The sequence below is a fragment of the Haliotis rubra genome, unplaced genomic scaffold, assembly GCF_003918875.1.
Source record: "Haliotis rubra isolate DU_JTF1 unplaced genomic scaffold, ASM391887v1 Scf336, whole genome shotgun sequence".
Taxonomy (NCBI): Eukaryota; Metazoa; Mollusca; class Gastropoda; order Lepetellida; family Haliotidae; genus Haliotis; species Haliotis rubra.
Genome location: NW_025767009.1, coordinates 42,063 through 62,330, shown reverse-complemented (window position 1 = coordinate 62,330; position 20,268 = coordinate 42,063). Strand labels below are relative to the sequence as shown.

General features: G+C 41.5%; 2 protein-coding genes across 2 annotated transcripts; both read right to left on the bottom strand.

Moving 5' to 3' along the window:
• Positions 1–5,023: 5,023 nt before the first annotated feature.
• LOC124284379 (neuronal acetylcholine receptor subunit alpha-9-like) lies at positions 5,024–5,677 on the bottom strand. The gene has a single exon (XM_046720467.1). It carries the CDS (start codon positions 5,675–5,677, stop codon positions 5,024–5,026), a length of 654 nt encoding a protein of 217 aa, XP_046576423.1.
• Positions 5,678–10,553: 4,876 nt separating this feature from the next.
• Positions 10,554–11,705, bottom strand: LOC124284378 (neuronal acetylcholine receptor subunit alpha-9-like). The gene has a single exon (XM_046720466.1). It carries the CDS (start codon positions 11,703–11,705, stop codon positions 10,554–10,556), a length of 1,152 nt encoding a protein of 383 aa, XP_046576422.1.
• Between the last annotated feature and the right edge of the window lie 8,563 nt (positions 11,706–20,268).

Sequence of the window (20,268 nt, the reverse complement as noted above, 5' to 3'; positions counted from 1 at the left end):
TTCGGTAGCAGATGCCCCTCGTAGTGGGCGACCTCGAGCGACCACTGCGGCGCAGGATGGCTACATCCTGGTACATCACCTGCGTCATCGAACAGCTACGGCGACCAGTACCGCTCGACAAATACCCGGATTGAGGAGGCTTTCTGCACAGACCGTCAGGAACAGGTTGAGAGAGGCTGGTTTACGTGCCAGAAGACCTTATTTTGGCCCTGTGCTTCGACAACAACATCGTCGACATCGACTTCGATGGTGCACCAACGTTCAGGCCTGGAACCTACCGAATTGGCGTAGAATCTGGTTCAGTGATGAATCATGATTTCTATTGGAACGACGCGATGGAAGAATGCGGGTGTACAGACGTCGACGTGAACGTTTCGCCGACGCTTGCGTTCCCAAAGGTGGACAGATTCGGCCGGGGAAGTGCTATGATGTGGGGAGCGATCACCTGCCGTAGGAAAAGTGATTTGGTGATGATCCAGGGCAACCTGACAGCTCAACGGTACTGTGACGAAGTCCTACGCCCACACCTCCTTCCAATCATTGATCGCCAGAGGACAATGCCAGGCCCCATACAGAACGTCACACTAGAGACTTCCCCCAGAACCACAACATCAATGTGCTCCCCTGGCCCTCAAGATCACCGGACTTAAACCCGATCGAACATCTGTGGGATGCCCTGGACAGACGGGTGCGACGCCGTAACCCTCAGCCCCAGACACTTCAGCAACTCGCACAGGCACTACAGGCAGAGTGGGCTGCGATTGGGCCACACGCGATTCTGAGACTTATTCGTTCGATGCCGAGGCGATGCCGTGTAGTTCTGGATGCCCACGGTGGTAACACAAAGTATTGACTTCAGCGCCACCACACGTCTCCATGTGACACTCAAACTGACTTTCCTCGAGTTGGTGCCAAAGACGGATAAGTCTGCATTCCCAGTGTGCAATTTCGCTATATTTCATTGACTCATAAAGCCTACAAGATGTTTCAAAATAAACATAAAAATACAGTTGAAATTCCTATATGCGTTTCTTTTTTCGGAGAGTATATTATGTGTCTGTGTGGGGTATTCATGCTTAACTGCGGCATGGTATCTCAGTGAGCTAGAACAATAAAACCAGCTTAAGTCTGGACTAGTACAAGCAGCCACACATACACACGCATGCACGTCGTCATATGAGCGAAATATTCTTAAGTGCGATGCTAAACCCCATTTCAGATCGAGGAGCTGCTCAGAAAAAGACGTATTTTGAATACTACCTATGACTGTATGTAATTGTACTCTAATATCCATAAAAGATTGAGGTGGATGGTGTATGTAGAATTTGAAATGAATGAATACATGCCTTATACTGCAATGAACAGACAACTTGTCAATATGAAACATTAACAGTCTCGTTTATAAAAGGCAAGTTAGCAGTGAAAATTATATTGGATCAGTAATGTTTCCAGGTGTTCGCAGAAGGGCATGCATGCCCCACTCGACCACCTGAATCCAATAATTACATTATCAGGGTATTTCTAACAGACCAACACACAAAACATGTATCCAGTCAAAGGGCCACAGAGAGCATACTTCACTGATTCAGTCACTGAGGCTGTAACTCCAGCTAAGGCGAGATCCGCGTCCCTTTCAAGAACTCAAAGCCCGTGAAGAAACGGGTTAGAACTGATCTTCAGCAACCTATGCTTGACGAAAGAGACAACTAACGGGACTGGGTGGTTGGACTCGCTCTGTTGGTCGATGTACGTCATCGTATCCAAATTGCGTAGATTGACGTTCATTACGTCATTTATTACATTATAGCTTTAAAATTGCACGTTGTGGCGTTAATCAACAAACATTTATGAACTCAAGGCCTTAAGGATAGTGTAGTAGTCGATGTCAAAAATATTCCATACAACTTTCTGATGATTACAAACGCTCCAAACTATCAACACTTGTATGGATGGCTAAACGACCACAGCATGAAAAATCGACTTGATGTTATGTATTGAAAGGCGAGTGTTGGGGAATCAGCTCGCTTGGCAGGAGGTGAGCCAATACCAACCTACACACAACACATCATCTGAGGAAATAACCGAGGAGTTTATTACACAGCAGTCACAGGATGATTTACATAATCAGTCAATGATAGAAAAGTTTACAATTAATTATTAAAACATGTTAACAATGCAATCAGCTATCAAAGTACATAAACATGTAGATTCGCTACACACGACACATACTACATTAATCACGATACATATTCCAATGTACACAACAATAGTTCAATACTCTACACATCACCCCAGTGGGCGTTCATACAATCTACATTCCATAACAGTCCAAAACAGCATCGTGTTCATAACCAAATACAATAGTTTAGATACCCAACACACTCTATACAAAATGTAATAGTCACAAAACAGCGTAGTGTTAATTAGTATTAAATACACAATCCTAAACAGTAATACAGAATATATATGAGACATATGTAGCCCCAAGGCGTTCATCACTTTGGTGAAATTTACAAGCATAGGTATAGTGCACGAAAACGTAGAAGCATACTTGTGGCAAACCTTGATTTGAACCCATGGTCTGATGTTACCAGCAATGCTTCAGATGACTGTGCCACACTTCTAACCACTCACAAGAATGGTTTGCAGTTCCTCAGTAGAATAGAACGGTTGATAGATATCATGAAGGATAAAACGTTTTCTTGTAATAAAGGTTGTCATGTATTACACGAACAGAATAATGAGAGACAACAAGGCAAATACCAGGTAAACTAAGAATAGTCTTCTCTCCAGTGATTTGATCCATTTCTTCCCTCTTGTTTTCGAGGCTTTTTGCTCACTTATTTCAGTTTCAGTCGGACACAGCGTTAAACTCTATACAAAATGTAATAGTCACAAAAAGGGTAGTGTTAATTAGTATTAAATAAACAATCCTAAACAGTAATACAGAAAACTCAGTCTATTGAGATCGACTCCAGGCAGAGATTTCTTCTTGACAGATGTTGCCCCAGGGCTGGGCTGCCTCTTGTCGTCTGCTCCATGATACAGGTTAAAGGAGGCCAAGTGTAGTCAAGATGGCGGCACAACTTTGGCAGAACACCAGGATCAGGTAAATGGTGAGACGGGACGGAGTTCCAGACTTGGGCAACACTTCAAAGACGAAATTTAGGAACACGGCGTACGTGACGAGGATTGAAATGAGGAAGGAGACTCAGCAGGCAGAATGAAGGCACAGGCGTTCATCACGGACAACAGAGACACGGGTGTGATCACAGTCAGAAGATGAAACGTGTACTCACGTGACAGACTGAAGACAATTTTGGCAACGTTTTCTATGCAACAAAAGTTGGGCAGCTTTTCTACAAGCATATAAACGTTCTCCACCTTCCATTCGACACTCTTCCCCATGATTCCAGCGAAGGGGTTAGACTCATGAAGGACAGCCTGGAATTTGTAATCAACCATAGCACTGAGGAAGATGTAACACTGCTGCTTGTCAAAAGGATAACGCGTGACATCAACAGAGCATTGAGTGTGGAACAAGTCAGTGATTGTCATGGAAACGTGACCATCTCCAAAGCTATATATCAAAGTATTCTTAGACTCTAGTGGAGAGCCAGCATTGTTAGAAAACAGTAATGGTGGCGTCCATATTTCATTTGGCTTTATTCGCAGATGAGAAGGAGTCTCATGTGATGAACTGTTCAAGACAAGAAGTGGGTCATACCATCAGTGTCCCAAGTACAGTGAGGACTTGCCTTGCGACGTCGAGACCCTGGACATAATGTAGGACACGTGTTAAGGACACGTACACAGTGACCAAGTAAGGATATTTTGAGGACAATGGAGGAATGTCCTTTGGGTATCCACGAAGGAGAGCGTCTCGAAACGTATGCTGTTTCAACCTACTCGATGAGTTATGTGGAACAACGAACGGTACCACTGAAAGAACCAATATTACATAGACCATCATCCTCGGTGTATTAAAACAGGACTGTTTATGACGAGTTCAAGTTTCAGTCTAACCAGTACACGATCCACGAGCATGGTTGTAGCTATGCTGATAATCAATTTACTGCACATAATGAAAATGTTAACATTCATGAAAGCATTTGTGAATTTATCAAGTGTAAATGACAATATATAATCTTTGGTTCGTGTAACTGAAGGCTACTGCTAATGAATATAACATTCATGATAGAGAACTTGGTCAATAATGAAGGATGTTAACTGCATCCGTATCTCAACAATGTTAAAATACCAACATATCCTAACAGGGGACATTGATAACATTATTGACGTTAATGTTATGCCTTCTTATCTTTATTTCGTGATGATACTTGTTGGAAGAGGCTTCACTGTGATCTTTAATCAGTTATTAAGTGCGGGGCAGGTTAAGGCCAAGGTCGTCAATGGCGCATGGGCACGACACAATTCTGTTTGCGATGAATAAATGGACGTAAACTCATTATGACAGTGAGATGTAAGTGTCTCCGAAAGAATGGCGACTAGCGCGCTGACAGGCGCCATCAGTTCAACATGTTTTGGTGCAAGTCGTTTGTGTATACTGTGAAATAACAAGAAAATGGGTGAGTTACCGCTACAAATTCTGAGCAGGGATTTTGGCTCGGAATCGAGAAATCACGATTTTTCGAGCTTCCGAAGACCCTAGCTCCCAAAGTAGTGCTTCGAATTTTGTACTGTATGTCTCATTTTGTAGGTAAATCTATTGGCTTGAAATGTGTGCATACTTTAAATGGGATTAATACAGTGAGTATTGTTGAATTCGCCCTGAAACGAACCTGGTGTGTTGACCTCGTTACATCCCTTTCCTTTTATATAGTACTAAGACCCCGTCAGTGACAGTATATACCTCGATGGCAGTTTTTAGCGTTACAAGCCCCTGTGCAGAAAATAACACTTCTAAACACTCACAAGAATATTTGCAGTTCCTCAGTAGCATAGAAGGGTTGATAGGCATCATGAAGGATAAACGTTTTCTTGTAATATATGTTACCAGGCACTACACGAACAGAATAATGAAGGACGACAAGGCCAATACCAGGAAAACCAAGAATAGTCTTCTCTCTAGTGATTTGATCCATTTCTTCCCTCTTGTCTTCGGGACTTTCGCCTCACTGACTTCAGTTGGAGGCACCCTTGCACTCAGTTTATCGAGATCAACAACGTCTCCAGACAGAGATTTCTTCTTGACAGGTGTCGCCTCTGTGCTGGGAAGCATATTGTCGTCTGCTCCGTGATACAGGTTGAGGAGGCCAAGTGTGGTCAAGATGGCGGCACAACTTTGGCAGAATACCAGGATCAGGTAAATGGCGAGGCGGGACGGAACTCCAGACTTGGGCAACACTTCAATGACGAAGTTAAGGAACACAGCGTACGTGACGAGGATTGATATGAGGTAGGAAATCTTCTCTCCCGACTCTACAGGCAGAAGGAAGGCACAGGCGTTCATCACGGACAACAGAGACACGGGTGTGATCACAATCAGAAGATAAAACGTGTACTCACGTGACAGACTGAAGACAATTTTGGCAACTTCCTTGACACCATGAAACTCTAACACTTCTTGTACAACCAAAGACACGTTGTCTACCTTCCATTCGACACTCTTCCCCAAAAAGTTGGTGAAAGGGTTGGATTCAACATTATTGGCCATGAAACTGTAACCAACCAAAGGATTGAGAAAGATGCTACACTCTTGCTTGTCAAAAGGATAACGCGTGACATCGATGTAACATTGAGTGTGGAACAAGTCAGTGATTGTCATGTAAACGTGACCATCTCCAGAGCCATATATCAAAGCATTGCTAGAGTCTAGTGGAGAGCCAGCATTGTTGGAAAACACTAATGGTGGTGTCCATATTTCATTTGATTTTAATTTCAGATAAGTAAGATTCTCGTGTGATGAACTGTTCCAGACAAGGAGTGGATCATACCATCCGAAGATCAGCGTTCCAAATACAGTGAGTACTTGACTTGCGACGTCGAGGCCCTGGACATACTGCAGTAAGAAGGACAGGTTCACAGTGACCAAGTAAGGATCTTCTAAGGGTGATGGCGGAATGTCCTGTGGGTATCCACGAAGGAGAGCGTCTCGGAACGTCTGCTGTTTCAACCTACTCGATGAGTTATGTGGAACAACGAACGGTACCACTGAAAGAACCAACATTACATTGACCATCATCCTCGGTGTATTGAAACAGGAATGTTTTTGACGAGTTCAAGTTTCAGTCTAACCAGTACACGATCCACGAGCGCGGTACTGGTTATGATATGCATCCATTTGCTGCACCTCATCTATCTGTCAATATTCATGAAAGTATTTGTAAATTTATCAAGTGTGTAAGTGTTTTCCATTACGTCAATGACATATAGAATCGTTAGATCGTGTGATTGAAAGCTAATGCAGTGAAATGAATAAAACGTTAATACTACGTACAGAGCTTGGTCAACAATGAAAGATTTTAATGGATTCAGTAGATAAACAATGTTAAATTCCAACAAAGAGGACATTGTTTACATTATCGACGTCAATGTTTTGTCTTGTGGTCTGTATTCGTGATGACAGTTGCCACAGGAGGCTTCACTATGGCCGCTGGCAATGGGGACATTCAATCATAATTAATGCTATTGAATAGAGGAAGTTGTAATGGAGGGAGTGCCTTCATTAATGCGATTCCCATGGTCACAAGGAGTGAGTGAGTTTCGTTTCACGCCGCACTCAGCAATATTCCAGCTATATGGCGGCGGTCTGTAAATAATCGGGTCTGCGATCTATGCAACTGGGATACAATGACATGTATCAACCAACTCAACCAAGCGAGCCTGACCACCCGATCCCGTTAGTCGCCTCTTACGACAAGCATGAGTTACTGAAGATCAATTCTAACCCGGATCTTCACGGATTGGTCACAACGATATCGGAATAGTTGCTCTGTGTTCATCAGTGACGCAGTGCACGGACACTCGCGAGAGGGGTGCAATTAGTTTTAGCTAGGAAGACCAACACAGGTGTGTATTGATGATTCATTACTGCAAGAGAGTTATCCCCCCTTTGATTCCCAGCCCAAACGTTGCGCTCCTGTTAAAGAATCACTCATAAGCATTGATAAAGTGAGCACATGTTTTTTTCATCCCACCTGAACCAAACACAAGCGCGCTCACGCAAGCACACACACACACACATTCTAATCATATTTCTCTCAAACACAAATTTGTAATATTCCATATAACAACTAACATAACCTGGAAACCTAATGTTTATCTCCTCACTGATAAAGGAGTGGAAGACGCTGAGTATGTATACTGTTATTTCTTCAGGAATGGCATGATATTCCAGGTACTAGTCCGCTGTCAGTAACTGATGTGGTGTGATATTTGGTAACTTTCTCAGATTTCAGTATTTGTCCTTTCTCATGAACTAATTTGTCAATCCATGTTGCCACGAAAGTAAGCATCCTGTCCGTATTTAACATGTTCACCGGAAATGTACCTGGTTGTCTTCAGTTTCTTATAGGTCAGGGTGTTCGACAAACGTGTTTTGCTGCTTATTGTCAGACTGAAAAGCAATAAAGCTTTGTCGCTTGCTCGTGTTTACTTGTAATTACTACATTACGGTTTAAAGCTAACTGAGGGTTTTGCAAACAAATGCAATATCACACATCCAATCAACCTTTCAAATAAAATGAATTTCCTGTCAACAAACATAAACCATCAATGCCAGAGTTTTAAAACGCTTGATTTTCTGCCGAAAGGGATTTCAGTGCGAGCAAAAGGCAAAATGTTATTAACGTTGTATAACTGGATCACCGAGAACCAGTAGAAATCAGTGATGACAGCAGAATTCCTTAAATACATGGTTTTTTTAAATAGTATTTTTTATTGAATGATCCTGTTGCATAATAATTTGTTACTCATGAAGAATTAAGACAATAGCATTTCATTTAGGCTGACGGAACATTTTCCACCTGGGAAGGTCAAACTCAAACTCAAAATTCCACTACACAGAAACAGGTTTGCATAAGGAATCAATACTGCACGATCTGAAACGTATCGAACAAATATGTTCTGAAGATACAACTTCCCCTACACATTCATGCATTTATCAACACACCATTACCATTACGAGTCTGCCGCATGATGTCTGCCAGACTGCAATAAAACACTACAATAATATTTCCACAATACACAAGGAATAAAAAAACATGTTTTGATGAGATCGTGATCATGAACCAAGAAACAGGATTAGATATACCTGAGAGCACGCGACCGGAAACACGGAAACGACAACAATTAAACGAACAGACAGCATCCTTCCGAACAAGGCATGCGCAGATCAAGGAGGTTTTGTACGCATGTGAACATGTTTGTGGGTGGTGGCGCCTGCAGCTGGGGCCGCTGAACAAAAGAGCACAACAAACTAAGGATGTTATTTAAAAGTCATCTCCTCAGCTCTCTTGACAAGGCTATGTTCTGTAATAGTGAGTGAGTGAGTTTAGTTTTACGCCGCACTCAGCAATATTCCAGCTATATGACAGCGGTCAGTAAATAATCGACAGACAATCTAGTGTTCAACAGCATGAGCATCGACCTGCGCAATAGGGAACCGGTGACATGTGTCAACCAAGCCAGCGAGCCTGACCACCCGATCCCGTTAGTCGCCTTTTACGTGTTCTGTGATAGCTTCATATGTACACTTGTAGGAACATATATAAAATATGATGATCCAGTAACTGTGATGAAAGCCTTACTGCATGCAACCAAGTAGGTTGACTAAATGCGGTTTTCAGGTTTGTTGTTTAACGTCGGAATCTGCACTGTTCCAGCTATATGAGGGCGGGTGTAATAATTGAGTCGGGACCAGAATTATTTAGTGATCAACATCATAAGCGTCCATCTATGCGAGGTGAGGTGAGGTGAAATTGGGTTTAACGTCGTGCTTGAGAATAGTTCGCTTCATATGACGACGTGCATGCGTGTGTATGTGTATGTGCGGCTGCTTGTACTAGCCCAGTCTGAAGCTGCTTTTATAGTGCTAGCCCACTGAGATACCATGCCGCAGTGAAGCATGAATACCCCACTCAGACACATTATACTGATTCCGAGCCGACCAGTCCTAGTTGTACCCATTAATGCCGAGCGCCAGGCAGGGACCAACAAGTACCATATTTTAACGTCTTTTGGTATGAAGCGGTCGGGGATCCAACCCGCGACCTTCCGCTCTCCGGGCGGACGCTCTAACCACTACACCACGGAGGTGGTCCCATCTATGCAATTTGGATACCATAACATGTGTCAACCAAGTTGGCGAGCTCTACCACCTGATCCCTTAGTCGTTTCTTAAGACAAGCCTGGATTGCCGAAGACCAATTCTCATCCGGATCTTCCGGGTTTCAGCCCTATGGTTCTGACTACCAACCACTGAGTGTGACCATCCGCTCCATGTCACTCACCCTGTACATACACAGGTTGTTGAGAGTAGTTTAACACGAAATCCCCACAAAGGCTGCTCAGAGACAAAAGTGAAGAACAAACTATACTGTGTGGCTTTTTTATAACTTTAATCCAGTTGAAAATTACATACAAAAGAATTGTCAGTCTGTGCAAAGGTTTGCTATCATTATATCAGATCCTAATCTATCAAAAATAACCACTTCACCACCATAAATATGTATGTGCCAAGTGAAGAAACAATGTACACTTTTCAATGATCTGCAAACGACATCTTGTATCGACGGACGAAAGGACGGACGTAGTGTATTTTTATAACCCCATAAACGCGTTGCTGGAGGTAATATACTACCATCTGAAATCATGCAACAAGTTTTGGAAAACATAATTACTATTCCCAGTATAACAATAGAAAAACACACGGAAATCGTATATTATCAAACTGCCACACACAGTACACTCCAATCATTTTCTTGCCGAGAGTTACTGAGCCATATGTCGCTGAGTACTTTCGCACTCTTGAATGAACCAAAGGATTAACGTATCATGGATCTATTGATCGTATACATGGGGCGCATGGGGCGAGAACGTTAACATTCAAAAGACGAACCTGCTTAAACACGTGCATCTATACATCTAGAACTTGTATTCTTGTTTTAATAAGCACACCATTTACAATCTGTAGGATATTATATACATTGTATATCAACTGTAAAATCATTCAGCGGTTCACAGATATGGCGGCAGTTTGTAAATAAGTCTGGACCAGTGTGGACCAGACATTCCAGTGATCAACAGCATGAGCATCGATCTACGCATTTTGGGTACTATGATATGTGTCAACCATGTCAGCGAGGCTGATCACCCGATCCCGTTAGTCGCCTCTTACGACAAGCATGGGTTTCTGAAGATCAATTCTAAGCCAGATCTCTACGGGTCAATCGATATCCAGTGAAAGAGGGCGTCTGTCACTTTCAAGGTTAGTACGACATAGCAAGATACCCACAATATTATTGGCAAAAGTGACAGAAGGCTTAAAACAGATTGCAAATGTGTCATACGATTAAATGTCGACAAACGAATTACACAAACAGAATAATGAAAGACGACAAGGCAAATGCCAGGAAAACCAAGAATAGTTTTCTCTCCAGTGATTTGATCCATTTCCTCCCTCTTGTCTTCGGGACTTTTGCCTCACTGACTTCAGTTTCAATCGGAGACACCTTTGCACTTAGTTTATCGAGATCAAGTCCATCACGAGGGTTCATCTCGACAGGTGTCGCCTCAGTGCTGGACAACTGTTTGTCGTCTGCTCCATGATACAGATTGAGGAGGCCAAGTGTAGTCAAGATGGCGGCACAGCTTTGGCAGAACACCAGGATCAGGTAAATGGCGAGGCGGGACGGAACTCCAGACTTGGGCAACACTTCAATGACGAAGTTAAGGAACACAGCGTACGTGACGAGGATTGAGATGAGGTAGGAGATCTTCTCTCCCGACTCTACAGGCAGAAGGAAGGCACAGGCGTTCATCACGGACAACAGAGACACGGGTGTGATCACAGTCAGAAGATAAAACGTGTACTCACGTGACAGACTGAAGACAATTTTGGCAACCTCATCAACACCATTAACCTTGGGTAGCTTTTCTACACGCAAAGAAACGTTCTCTACATTCCATTCGACGCTCTTCCCCAAGAAGCTGGTGAAAGGGTTGGATTCAACACGAGTATGGTTGAAAGAGTAACCAACCAAAGGATTGAGGAAGATGCCACACTTCTGCTTGTCAAAAGGATAATGTGTGACATCGACGAAGCATTGAGTGTGGAACAAGTCAGTGATTGTCATGGAAACGTGACCATCTCCAAAGCCATATATCAAGGCATTGGTAGTGTCTAGTGGAGGGCCAGCATTGTTGGAAAACACTACTGTGGGCGTCCATATTTCATTTGTCTTCAATTTCAGATAAGTAGGATTCTCGTGTGATGAACTGTTCCAAACAAGAAGTGGGTCATACCACGTGAAAGTCAAAGTTCCAAAGACTGTGAGGACCTGACTAGCGACGTCGAGACCCTGGAAATAAAGCAGAAAGAAGGACACGTTCACAGTGACCAAGTAAGGATCTTCTAAGGGCGATGGCGGAATGTCCTTTGGGTATCCATGAATCAGAGTGTCTCGAAACAATTGATGTTTTAATCTACTCGATGTGTTCAGACCCACAGCATTTGATACCATTGGAATAATCAGTATGATATTGATCCACATCCTGGAGGCGATAAAACAGGACCGCTTGTGACAAGTTTCTCTCTGACCAAAAACCTGTACCACGAGCGTGGTACCGTCTATATATGTATTTGCTGCACTTAATCTATGATAATGCCTGCAAACATTCGTTGCTGCATTTGTAAATGCATTAGTTGATTTCTATTTGTAAATTGCAATGCTTTTCCTCCACCGAAGATCGATTCTGTCAAATTGACTGATGCACTGAAATCCTTTGAACAATATGTAATAAGTGTTTTGTAAACGGTGAAATAGTGTAATGGCTTCTGTAGATCAATGATGCGATTACTCCACGCACATGACGTTAATTGCGGTATCAGTGATTCGATTTGCCTTGTTTAATGTATTTGAAATAAGGAACAAAACCCATTCAATATTCATTTGAACTCTCGGTAAAATTGAGAACGTATTTCTGAATAGCAAGTAAACAACAGTGATACTTGGTGTCCGCGAAAAAGATAAAATTATACTGCGCCACCTGCAACACGTGTCACAATAGATAGAAGCGACAAAACCCTTTCCACATTCATTAGAAATATCGGCTAAAAGCAGAGTCGATTGTACAATTGTGACTATATCATGAACATATGCTAAGCAGCAAAAGAAACGTCAGTTTGGAATTTTCCGTCGCAGAAACGGATAACTGTAAACTCATTTGATGTTTTGATTGTATATTTTTGACAACATCTCCAACTTTACCTGAGCAAAGAGGAACCAGGCGCTAGGAAGACTTGAAGCTGGTCACACTGCACAAGCCGTTGCCAAACACTTCCAGGTCAACGTTCGGACCATGTACAGGCTGCGGCAACGTTTTCGGGCCACCAACACCACAAATGATCGCCCCCGTACTGGCAGACCAAGGTTGACCACAAGACGACAAGACCCCCATTTTGTGCGACAGCATGTACAGAATCCCTTCATGCAGGCATCCGAAACAGCACGCCAGACGGAAGACCAATCAGTACTCATACAGTACGCCGACGTCTTAACAGCGGAAACCGTCATTGCCGTAGACCTTACCGTGGACCTATCCTCATCCCTCGTCATCGGCGTGAACGTCTACAGTTTGCCCTACAACACCAAAACTGGCGATACAGGCAATGGAGAACTGTTCTGTTCAAAGGTGAGAGTTGGTACTGCGTATCAACTGCAGATGGCAGAACAAGGATATGGCGACGACGTGGCAAGCGTTACCCAGACCAAGGTGTTACGGAAAGAGACTCATGGGGAGGTGCAAGCATCATGGTATGGGGTGGAATAGGCCTGAACCAGAGAGTAGGTCCTGTGGTGTTCCAGAACCTTGACCCGGGGAGAAGGGGCGGCATGACAGCGGTGCGCTACATCGACCAAGCTCTCAGACCCCCGGCCCCGTCATACCACATTTCACACGTCACCGGAACAACATTTTCCAGCATGATAAAGCCCGGGCCCAAAATGCCAGAGCTACACGGGACTTCCTACAGCAGAACGGTGTCAACATTATGCAGTGGCCAGTGGTCATCTTTGGGATGAAATTCAGAGGAGACTGAATAATGTCATACCAAGGCCGAACACAGCCGATTTATCGTTCCAGGCCTTTCTCAGAGTGTAGTTCAAGGTGCCAATGGCCTTCATCAAGCGATTTGGTGCACTCGATGCATAGACGCTGTGCTGCAGTTATTGCCGCTCGCGGTGGTCACACTAGATACTGAATGGATTGCAAACGTTCACGTAATGTCTTGAAATTGTGCTGAGTTATTCATTGATGTGTCAAGATATTGTACATAGAAAATGTTTTTGATCCGCTTATTATGTCCATTTCTGTAATGATTTGATTACAGTGCCTATCTAATTTTGAATTCGTACTGACGTTTTTTTTGCTCTGAGTATATAATTGTTTCAGAAGTATTACAGCTGTTGTATGAAAAGAAAATCGAGTATGGACCAGACAATCCAGTGATTGTCACCATACAATGTGTAGTAAAGAGCGACTCATCACAAGTTTTGTGACGAGTTGAGGTTTCTAGCTAACACAGTACACCATCAACGAACGCTGTACTAATTATATTGGGCTTTCATTTGCTGCACTTCATCTAACTGCCAACATTCAAGAAAGTGAGGAAGTGTTTTGCATTACGTCAATGCCAGTATAGAATCGTTTGGTCGTGTGACTGAAAGTGAAATGAATATAATGTTAATACTACAGAGCTTGGTCAACGATGAAAGATTTTACTGGATTCAGTAGATGTCAAATACCAACAAAGAGGAGATTTTAGCACGACAGACGTTAAAGTTTTCCCTTGTGGTCTGTATTCGTGATAATATTCGTTGTCACAGGAGGCTTCACTATGATCATTGGCAAGGAAGACATTCAATCATAATTAATGCTAATGAATACATAAAATTGTAATGGAGGGAGTGCCCATGGTCACAAGTCTATCGGAATATCTGTTTGATTGGCATTTAGAAGTTGGTGACTAATAAGGAAAGTAAGAAAGTTTATGGATAACAACTTCTTTATTATATATGATGCGACGTTTCGGTATGGATTCTTATACCGTTGTCAAGCCTACATTGGCCTCGCCACAGTCACAGTTGATTTTATAGACAACACCTTTGGGTTGATGTTGTCGTTTAGAGGTGTTCCTGCCATTAGCTTTCAGTAGGGTTTTCAGTGGTGTAGAGCTGGTAAAGTAGGTTTCGATGCCTGCTTCTCGCTTCAGGAGACGGCTGATGTGGTGAGAGGTCTTCCCTATGAAGGGGAGGGAGATACGAATAGGTGCTGGTTCAGGTTTGCTGGAGGCCGGTTTTCTTGTTGGGTGGGGTGTGGTGCTGATAATTTCATCGACTAGTTTTGACGGGTAGTGGTTGAACTTGGTGAAAACATGGCGGAGGTGCTGTATTTCACCACATCAGCTCTACACCACTGAAAAACCTACTGAAAGCTAATGGCAGGAACACCTCTAAACGACAACATCAACCCAAAGGTGTTGTCTATAAAATCAACTGTGACTGTGGCGAGGCCAATGTAGGCGAAACCTCCCGGCCGAAAAATATCAGAATCAAAGAACACTTATCATCTACCACCAAATCTGATAGAAAATCGGCAATATCAGACCACATCATCAACTGCCCCAATCACAACATAATTTGGGACAATGTGGAGATATTATCCAAAAACCACCAGGACTTCACCAAAAGGAAACTTGCAGAAGCAGTTCAAATCCGGAGACACAAGCCCTCAATCAACAGAGACCAGGGATATCTCATCCCTTCTGCATACAATGATCTCATAAAAACAACAGATTAGAGCACTTCAGCTATCATTGTTAATTAATCTCATCAGCATGTATATTTTGTTTCTACCTCCACCACCATTGGCTTCCTATTGTCACTACATTATTGCCACCGTGCCTTGTTGTTGTTGTTAATCCCCCTCATTCATTCCTACATGTTGTTATTACTTAATCCCTGTTCATGTATATAAGTCTGTTCTGTGCTGTAGTACTTCACTCTTGCTTGACAACGGTATAAGAATCCGTACCGAAACGTCGCATCATATATAATAAAGAAGTTGTTATCCATAAACTTTCTTACTTTCGTCTATCGGAATAGTTGCTTTGTGTTCATCAGTGACGCAGAGCACGGACACTCGCGAGAGGGGTGCAATTGGTTGTAGCTCGGAAGACCTACACACAGGTGTGTACTGATAATTCAATACTGCAAGAGAGTTATCCCCCTTGGATTCCCAGCCCAAACGTTGCGCTCCTGTTAAAGAATCACTCATAAGCATTGATAAAGTGAGCACATTTTTTTTATCCCACCTGAACCAAGCTCACGCACGCACACACAGACTTTCTAATAATTTTTCTCTCAAACAAAAATTTGAAATATTGCATTTAACAACTGGAAGACCAACACAGGTGTGTATTGATGATTCATTACTGCAAGTGAGTTATCTCCCTTGGATTCCCAGCCCAAACGTAGCGCTCAGCTGTTAAAGAATCAGACATAAGCATTGATAAAGTCAGCGCATTTTTTTAGCCCACCTGAACCAAGCACGCACGCTCGCACGCACACACCCACACTTTATCATCATTTTTCTCTGAAACACATATTTGAAATCTTTCATTTAACAACTGACATAATCTAAAAACATTATGTTTATTTCCTCAATAAAATATGACTTGAAGGCGCGGAGTTAAACATGATGAGGATTGGATCTTTGAACTTTTTCGGAAGTTTCTTTCTAATCGTTTTTTTCTCTCGTAACCAAATTTCAAAATGAAAATGTTCCATTTAACAACTAACGTCATCTGGAAACCTGATGTTTATTTCACCAATGATATAGTACTCGATTACGCTGAGCATGTATACTGGTATTTCTTCAGAAGTGACAGCAGCATATTCCAGGTACAAGTGATATGGCGTAATATTTGTAAACTTACTGAAATTACAGTATTTGTCACCACACGAAATGACTGTATTACCCAAATTTACTAACGTCAGAAAATACTCGTTTCATCCGGCGGCCATATGAACAACGTTTGAAATCTACGTATCACCTTGCCGTCAGATTTACACACGTTTAAAGGGGTGTTAAAATAAACCAACATTCAACTCTGCATTTACATGTATTTCACAGGTGTGTAAATCTGGCCATTGTTTTCATGTGTTTCCTAACATGTGTAACATATGTAAATGCTGTGATTGTAGGACATGCATTTCAATACCCTTGAAATCTCGTATGACCAGGGTTAGATTTGTCGTATATTTAGTACATGCGTAAATGGTTGGAAATGGGTGAATATAGTGTAACATGATTAGCACTACTTTAACATGTGTTTCAATGGTTCTGTAATGTAACTGTCACATAGGGTTCGTTAGCGCGTCCGAGCACGCCATAATGTACTGAGATAATTAGAAACACATGGTGAAGTGATACCCATGACTGAGCACCACAAATAACGTGTGTGTCTTTCTTGAAATATACATGGTGTCTGTTTAAAAGGTTCAAATATCGGGTCTATGTGCCAGAGCGATATGTATGTTAGGGAGAGAGAGAGAGAGAGAGAGAGTGTGTGTGTGTGTGTGTGTGTGTGCGAGGGAGAGGGTGTGGCATGGGGTAGGCCTAGGGTGGGGTGGTGGCGGTGGGTCGGTGTTGGGGTACTGATAAGTCTTTCTGACCAGTAGGTAATATCGTTTATACTTTTTTGTAATGAAAATTGCATAACAGTTTATATAACTGACCTTAGGTACACTTCTTATATATGTTATACAAGGAGACACTGCTAATTACAATAAAACACAGACGGATGTGTTCACACAGACATGAACCGGTAGGTCCCTAATTTTAGTGCTCACTTGTATGAGTTATCCGACTGATCATAACTGAACAAATTTCCTTATCTATACTTTCATAAAAGATGATTACAATGTATTAATGATTCCCGGTGTAAATTACTGTTGTAAATGTGTGAACATGCACATACTTGGTATGACCTCTTTTTGATTCGGAATACAAGTATTATTCCATACGGACGTTTTCTCAAATTTCAGTTACCCGACGGAATATACTGTAGACATATTTTGTTTCCATCTCTTGGGTAGACTATAAAAAATTGTAGTGATTGCAATTAGCTCATAACTAAGCAGTTTCGATAATTATTGAAATCTTACAACCTGACAGCATTTATGTTGCTCATGCGTTTTCTTTTCTGCTTTTGCTTTTTGCTGTCTAATTTGTAATTATGTAATTATGTTAATAATTTTTATATCTCAATATCATGGAATATAGTGTGTACTTATTATTCTATCAAAGTACCGAAACGTATTATCTGTATGCTTTACTGTTATTGGGTGAAACTGTTAAAAGTACCTTCGTACAGAATTTCCAGGAAATAGAAACTGAAAATTACTAGATAAATGGAAAACTAAATTGGATAAAGATCGCAAACAATCATTATTTATAATCCTCTATTTAAATTATCAGTGTGCAGATAATGTCACTAACATATAAAAACTGAAGGATATGTGGTGACAAAAGTGGGTTCAATCTTGAATGTATAAAAAATGTACCAATGTATATTCTTTAACAGTATCAAGGAATGATGGGGTACGCTCCTGGTTAAAGCGTTCGCCTGTCAGGTCAAAAACCGGTGTTTGATTCCCGACATAGGCACATTAAGACTGAAAATATATTATTTTGATATAAGGCAAAGATCTTAATTTCAATTGAAAAAAAGAGACGAAGTAATTTCGAAGATTCACAGACTAACAACATCTATATTGGGGCTACATGTGCAGGAAGCATCTTCAATTATAAAATAACATTCCTCAAACATCAGATAAAGGTTTAAATGACAAGCATATTTATTGGTATCTTGCCAAGCTCTGTCCTCTCTGAATGCAGTATAACCAGAGTGCTGTGGTCACTACCTCAGGTGGCCAAATTCAGCCATCCCATTACTTTACAGTATTTTCTTACAGACATATATATGGAAAATTTACTTTTACGGGTATGGAAAGAGTTGGGGGAGCCACGTGCAAAGTATTAGTCAGCTGAGATTATCCTTCAAAAACATCATATGTACAACAATCACTTATCATTATGTGCAAACAAAGCATTGCAAAAAGGCCATATTTCCAGACAGTATAACATCACCTTTGGCTGTAGTTCCAAATATTTGACACCGAAAGCCTGTCAGTTAACGCAAAGGAAATAACCCTTGTGTTTTAAAATGATGCCTTAATCATAGTCACAATGAAGTGTAGGTTGCCATGCATTTTCTAGTCTGTCTCACAGTCCCTTAGACTAACAACTAGTCTCTGAAATGAACATATTTTACTGAAAAAAGTTCATAGTAAAAAAAAAAAAATATAATGAAAAGGAGCCCTGAGACTTTCTTCATTGAGGAAATCTAGACTTGCCACATTTTCTAGACTTGTGTTGGCTTTCTTGGATATATTTGCTTCAGGGTCTGTACGAGAGACTAACAGTCCCTGAGCCACATTATTTTCCTTACTGCTTAGTCTGTCTCACAGTACTTGAACCACATTATTTCCCCTACTGCCAAGCCCTCTCTGCAATGCTAAAGCCTTTAATGAAGCAAGTCTAGATCTCCTCAGGTCCAGGGTCTGTTAACATCTGCAAGAAACCTAACTCATTTTGGGGGTCGGGTTACAAAGTAAACATATCTAGCTGCCATGGCTGGCCGGACTGAATCTCGTGTCTCCCTGGGGCTCCTTTTCATTTTAAATAGGTTTGTTTGTTACTATCAAAATTATATATATCCAGACACTAAGCGTTGGTCTATGTATTTTCCAATATGATGGAAATACTAATACATGTATTTACCAAATAAAATTCTAAAGGAGCCTTTCTTCAAGCAGTGACTTAACGCCATACATAGCTAGACTTGCTTAGATGATAGACTTCATATAAGGCATCATAGATATTTCACAAACCCTTAGCCTCATTAGCTTATTGCCTCACCACTTGCGAATTAAGCGTTGGCAGATGTAAATGTAACTGGAGATGTTGGTCCCGCCAGCTGTGGGTGTTTGGTATGGCACTCCATAACCCGAACCCTGCAGTGAGTTTTCCTAGAGAAGGAAGAGGAAACAATATCGTTCTGTGACTGTGATACAGACTGGGACAAGATATGGAAAACCAAAAATTTGGACAACAAACCATTGTTTGGGTGTTTTAATTGCAAATATGATTCAAATAGCTTAACCTAGGTTTCGATATCTTCCGAATGTACATTTGGTGGAAAATATACATTCATCCCGAGACAAGGACGAATGTTTATATATAATTAAAAAATAGTAACAGCACTAGTATTCATTTTGTCTTTTGTCTTCTACCCGTCAGAACTTGATTAACAACTAGTCTCTGATATGAACATATTTTACAGAAAAAAAGTTCATAGTATAAAACAATATATAATATAATGAAAAGGAGCCCTGAGACTTTCTCCTGAAGCTGTGGAAATCTAGACTTGCCACATTTTGTAGACTTGCGTGGGCTTGGATATATTTGCTTCAGGGTCTGTATGACAGACGACGTCCCAACATACGCTCAGTCACATGTGTCTCCAGGTCACGGAGAATCAGTGGTTAGAGGCCCGTATTGCAATACTCGTGCGTTTGCCAGGCGCGTAGCAATCCATATGTTTCGTGTAAGCCCTATGGGCTGCAAAGATTTATATTATAGGTGGTATTGAGGGCTTGCCCAACTTTCATTTTTTATGAGACTTGAAGAGTTATCGTTTGACGTTTGATGACTTCAATAGCTTCAAAATATTGTCGAAATTGAAATGTGATTTCCTCATATACAAATATGTTTGGACATAGTTTACACATGTCTGCTGCATTGATACAATACCATACATCGAGTATTTGGTGTTTTTTTCTAAAATAAATTATAAACAAATGAAAAATAAACAACTGCATTTCAGTGATGAGTCACATATTATCATGACTGTAACCAAACATCCTCATACATGTCGATGGAAAAACAATCATCACTGAA

What these genes read in the sequence shown, in the direction of transcription:
- LOC124284379 (XM_046720467.1), bottom strand. Translation starts at nt 5,677, where the DNA reads ATGGCCAATAATGTTGAATCCAACCCTTTCACCAACTTTTTGGGGAAG.
- LOC124284378 (XM_046720466.1), bottom strand. Translation starts at nt 11,705, where the DNA reads ATGGTATCAAATGCTGTGGGTCTGAACACATCGAGTAGATTAAAACAT.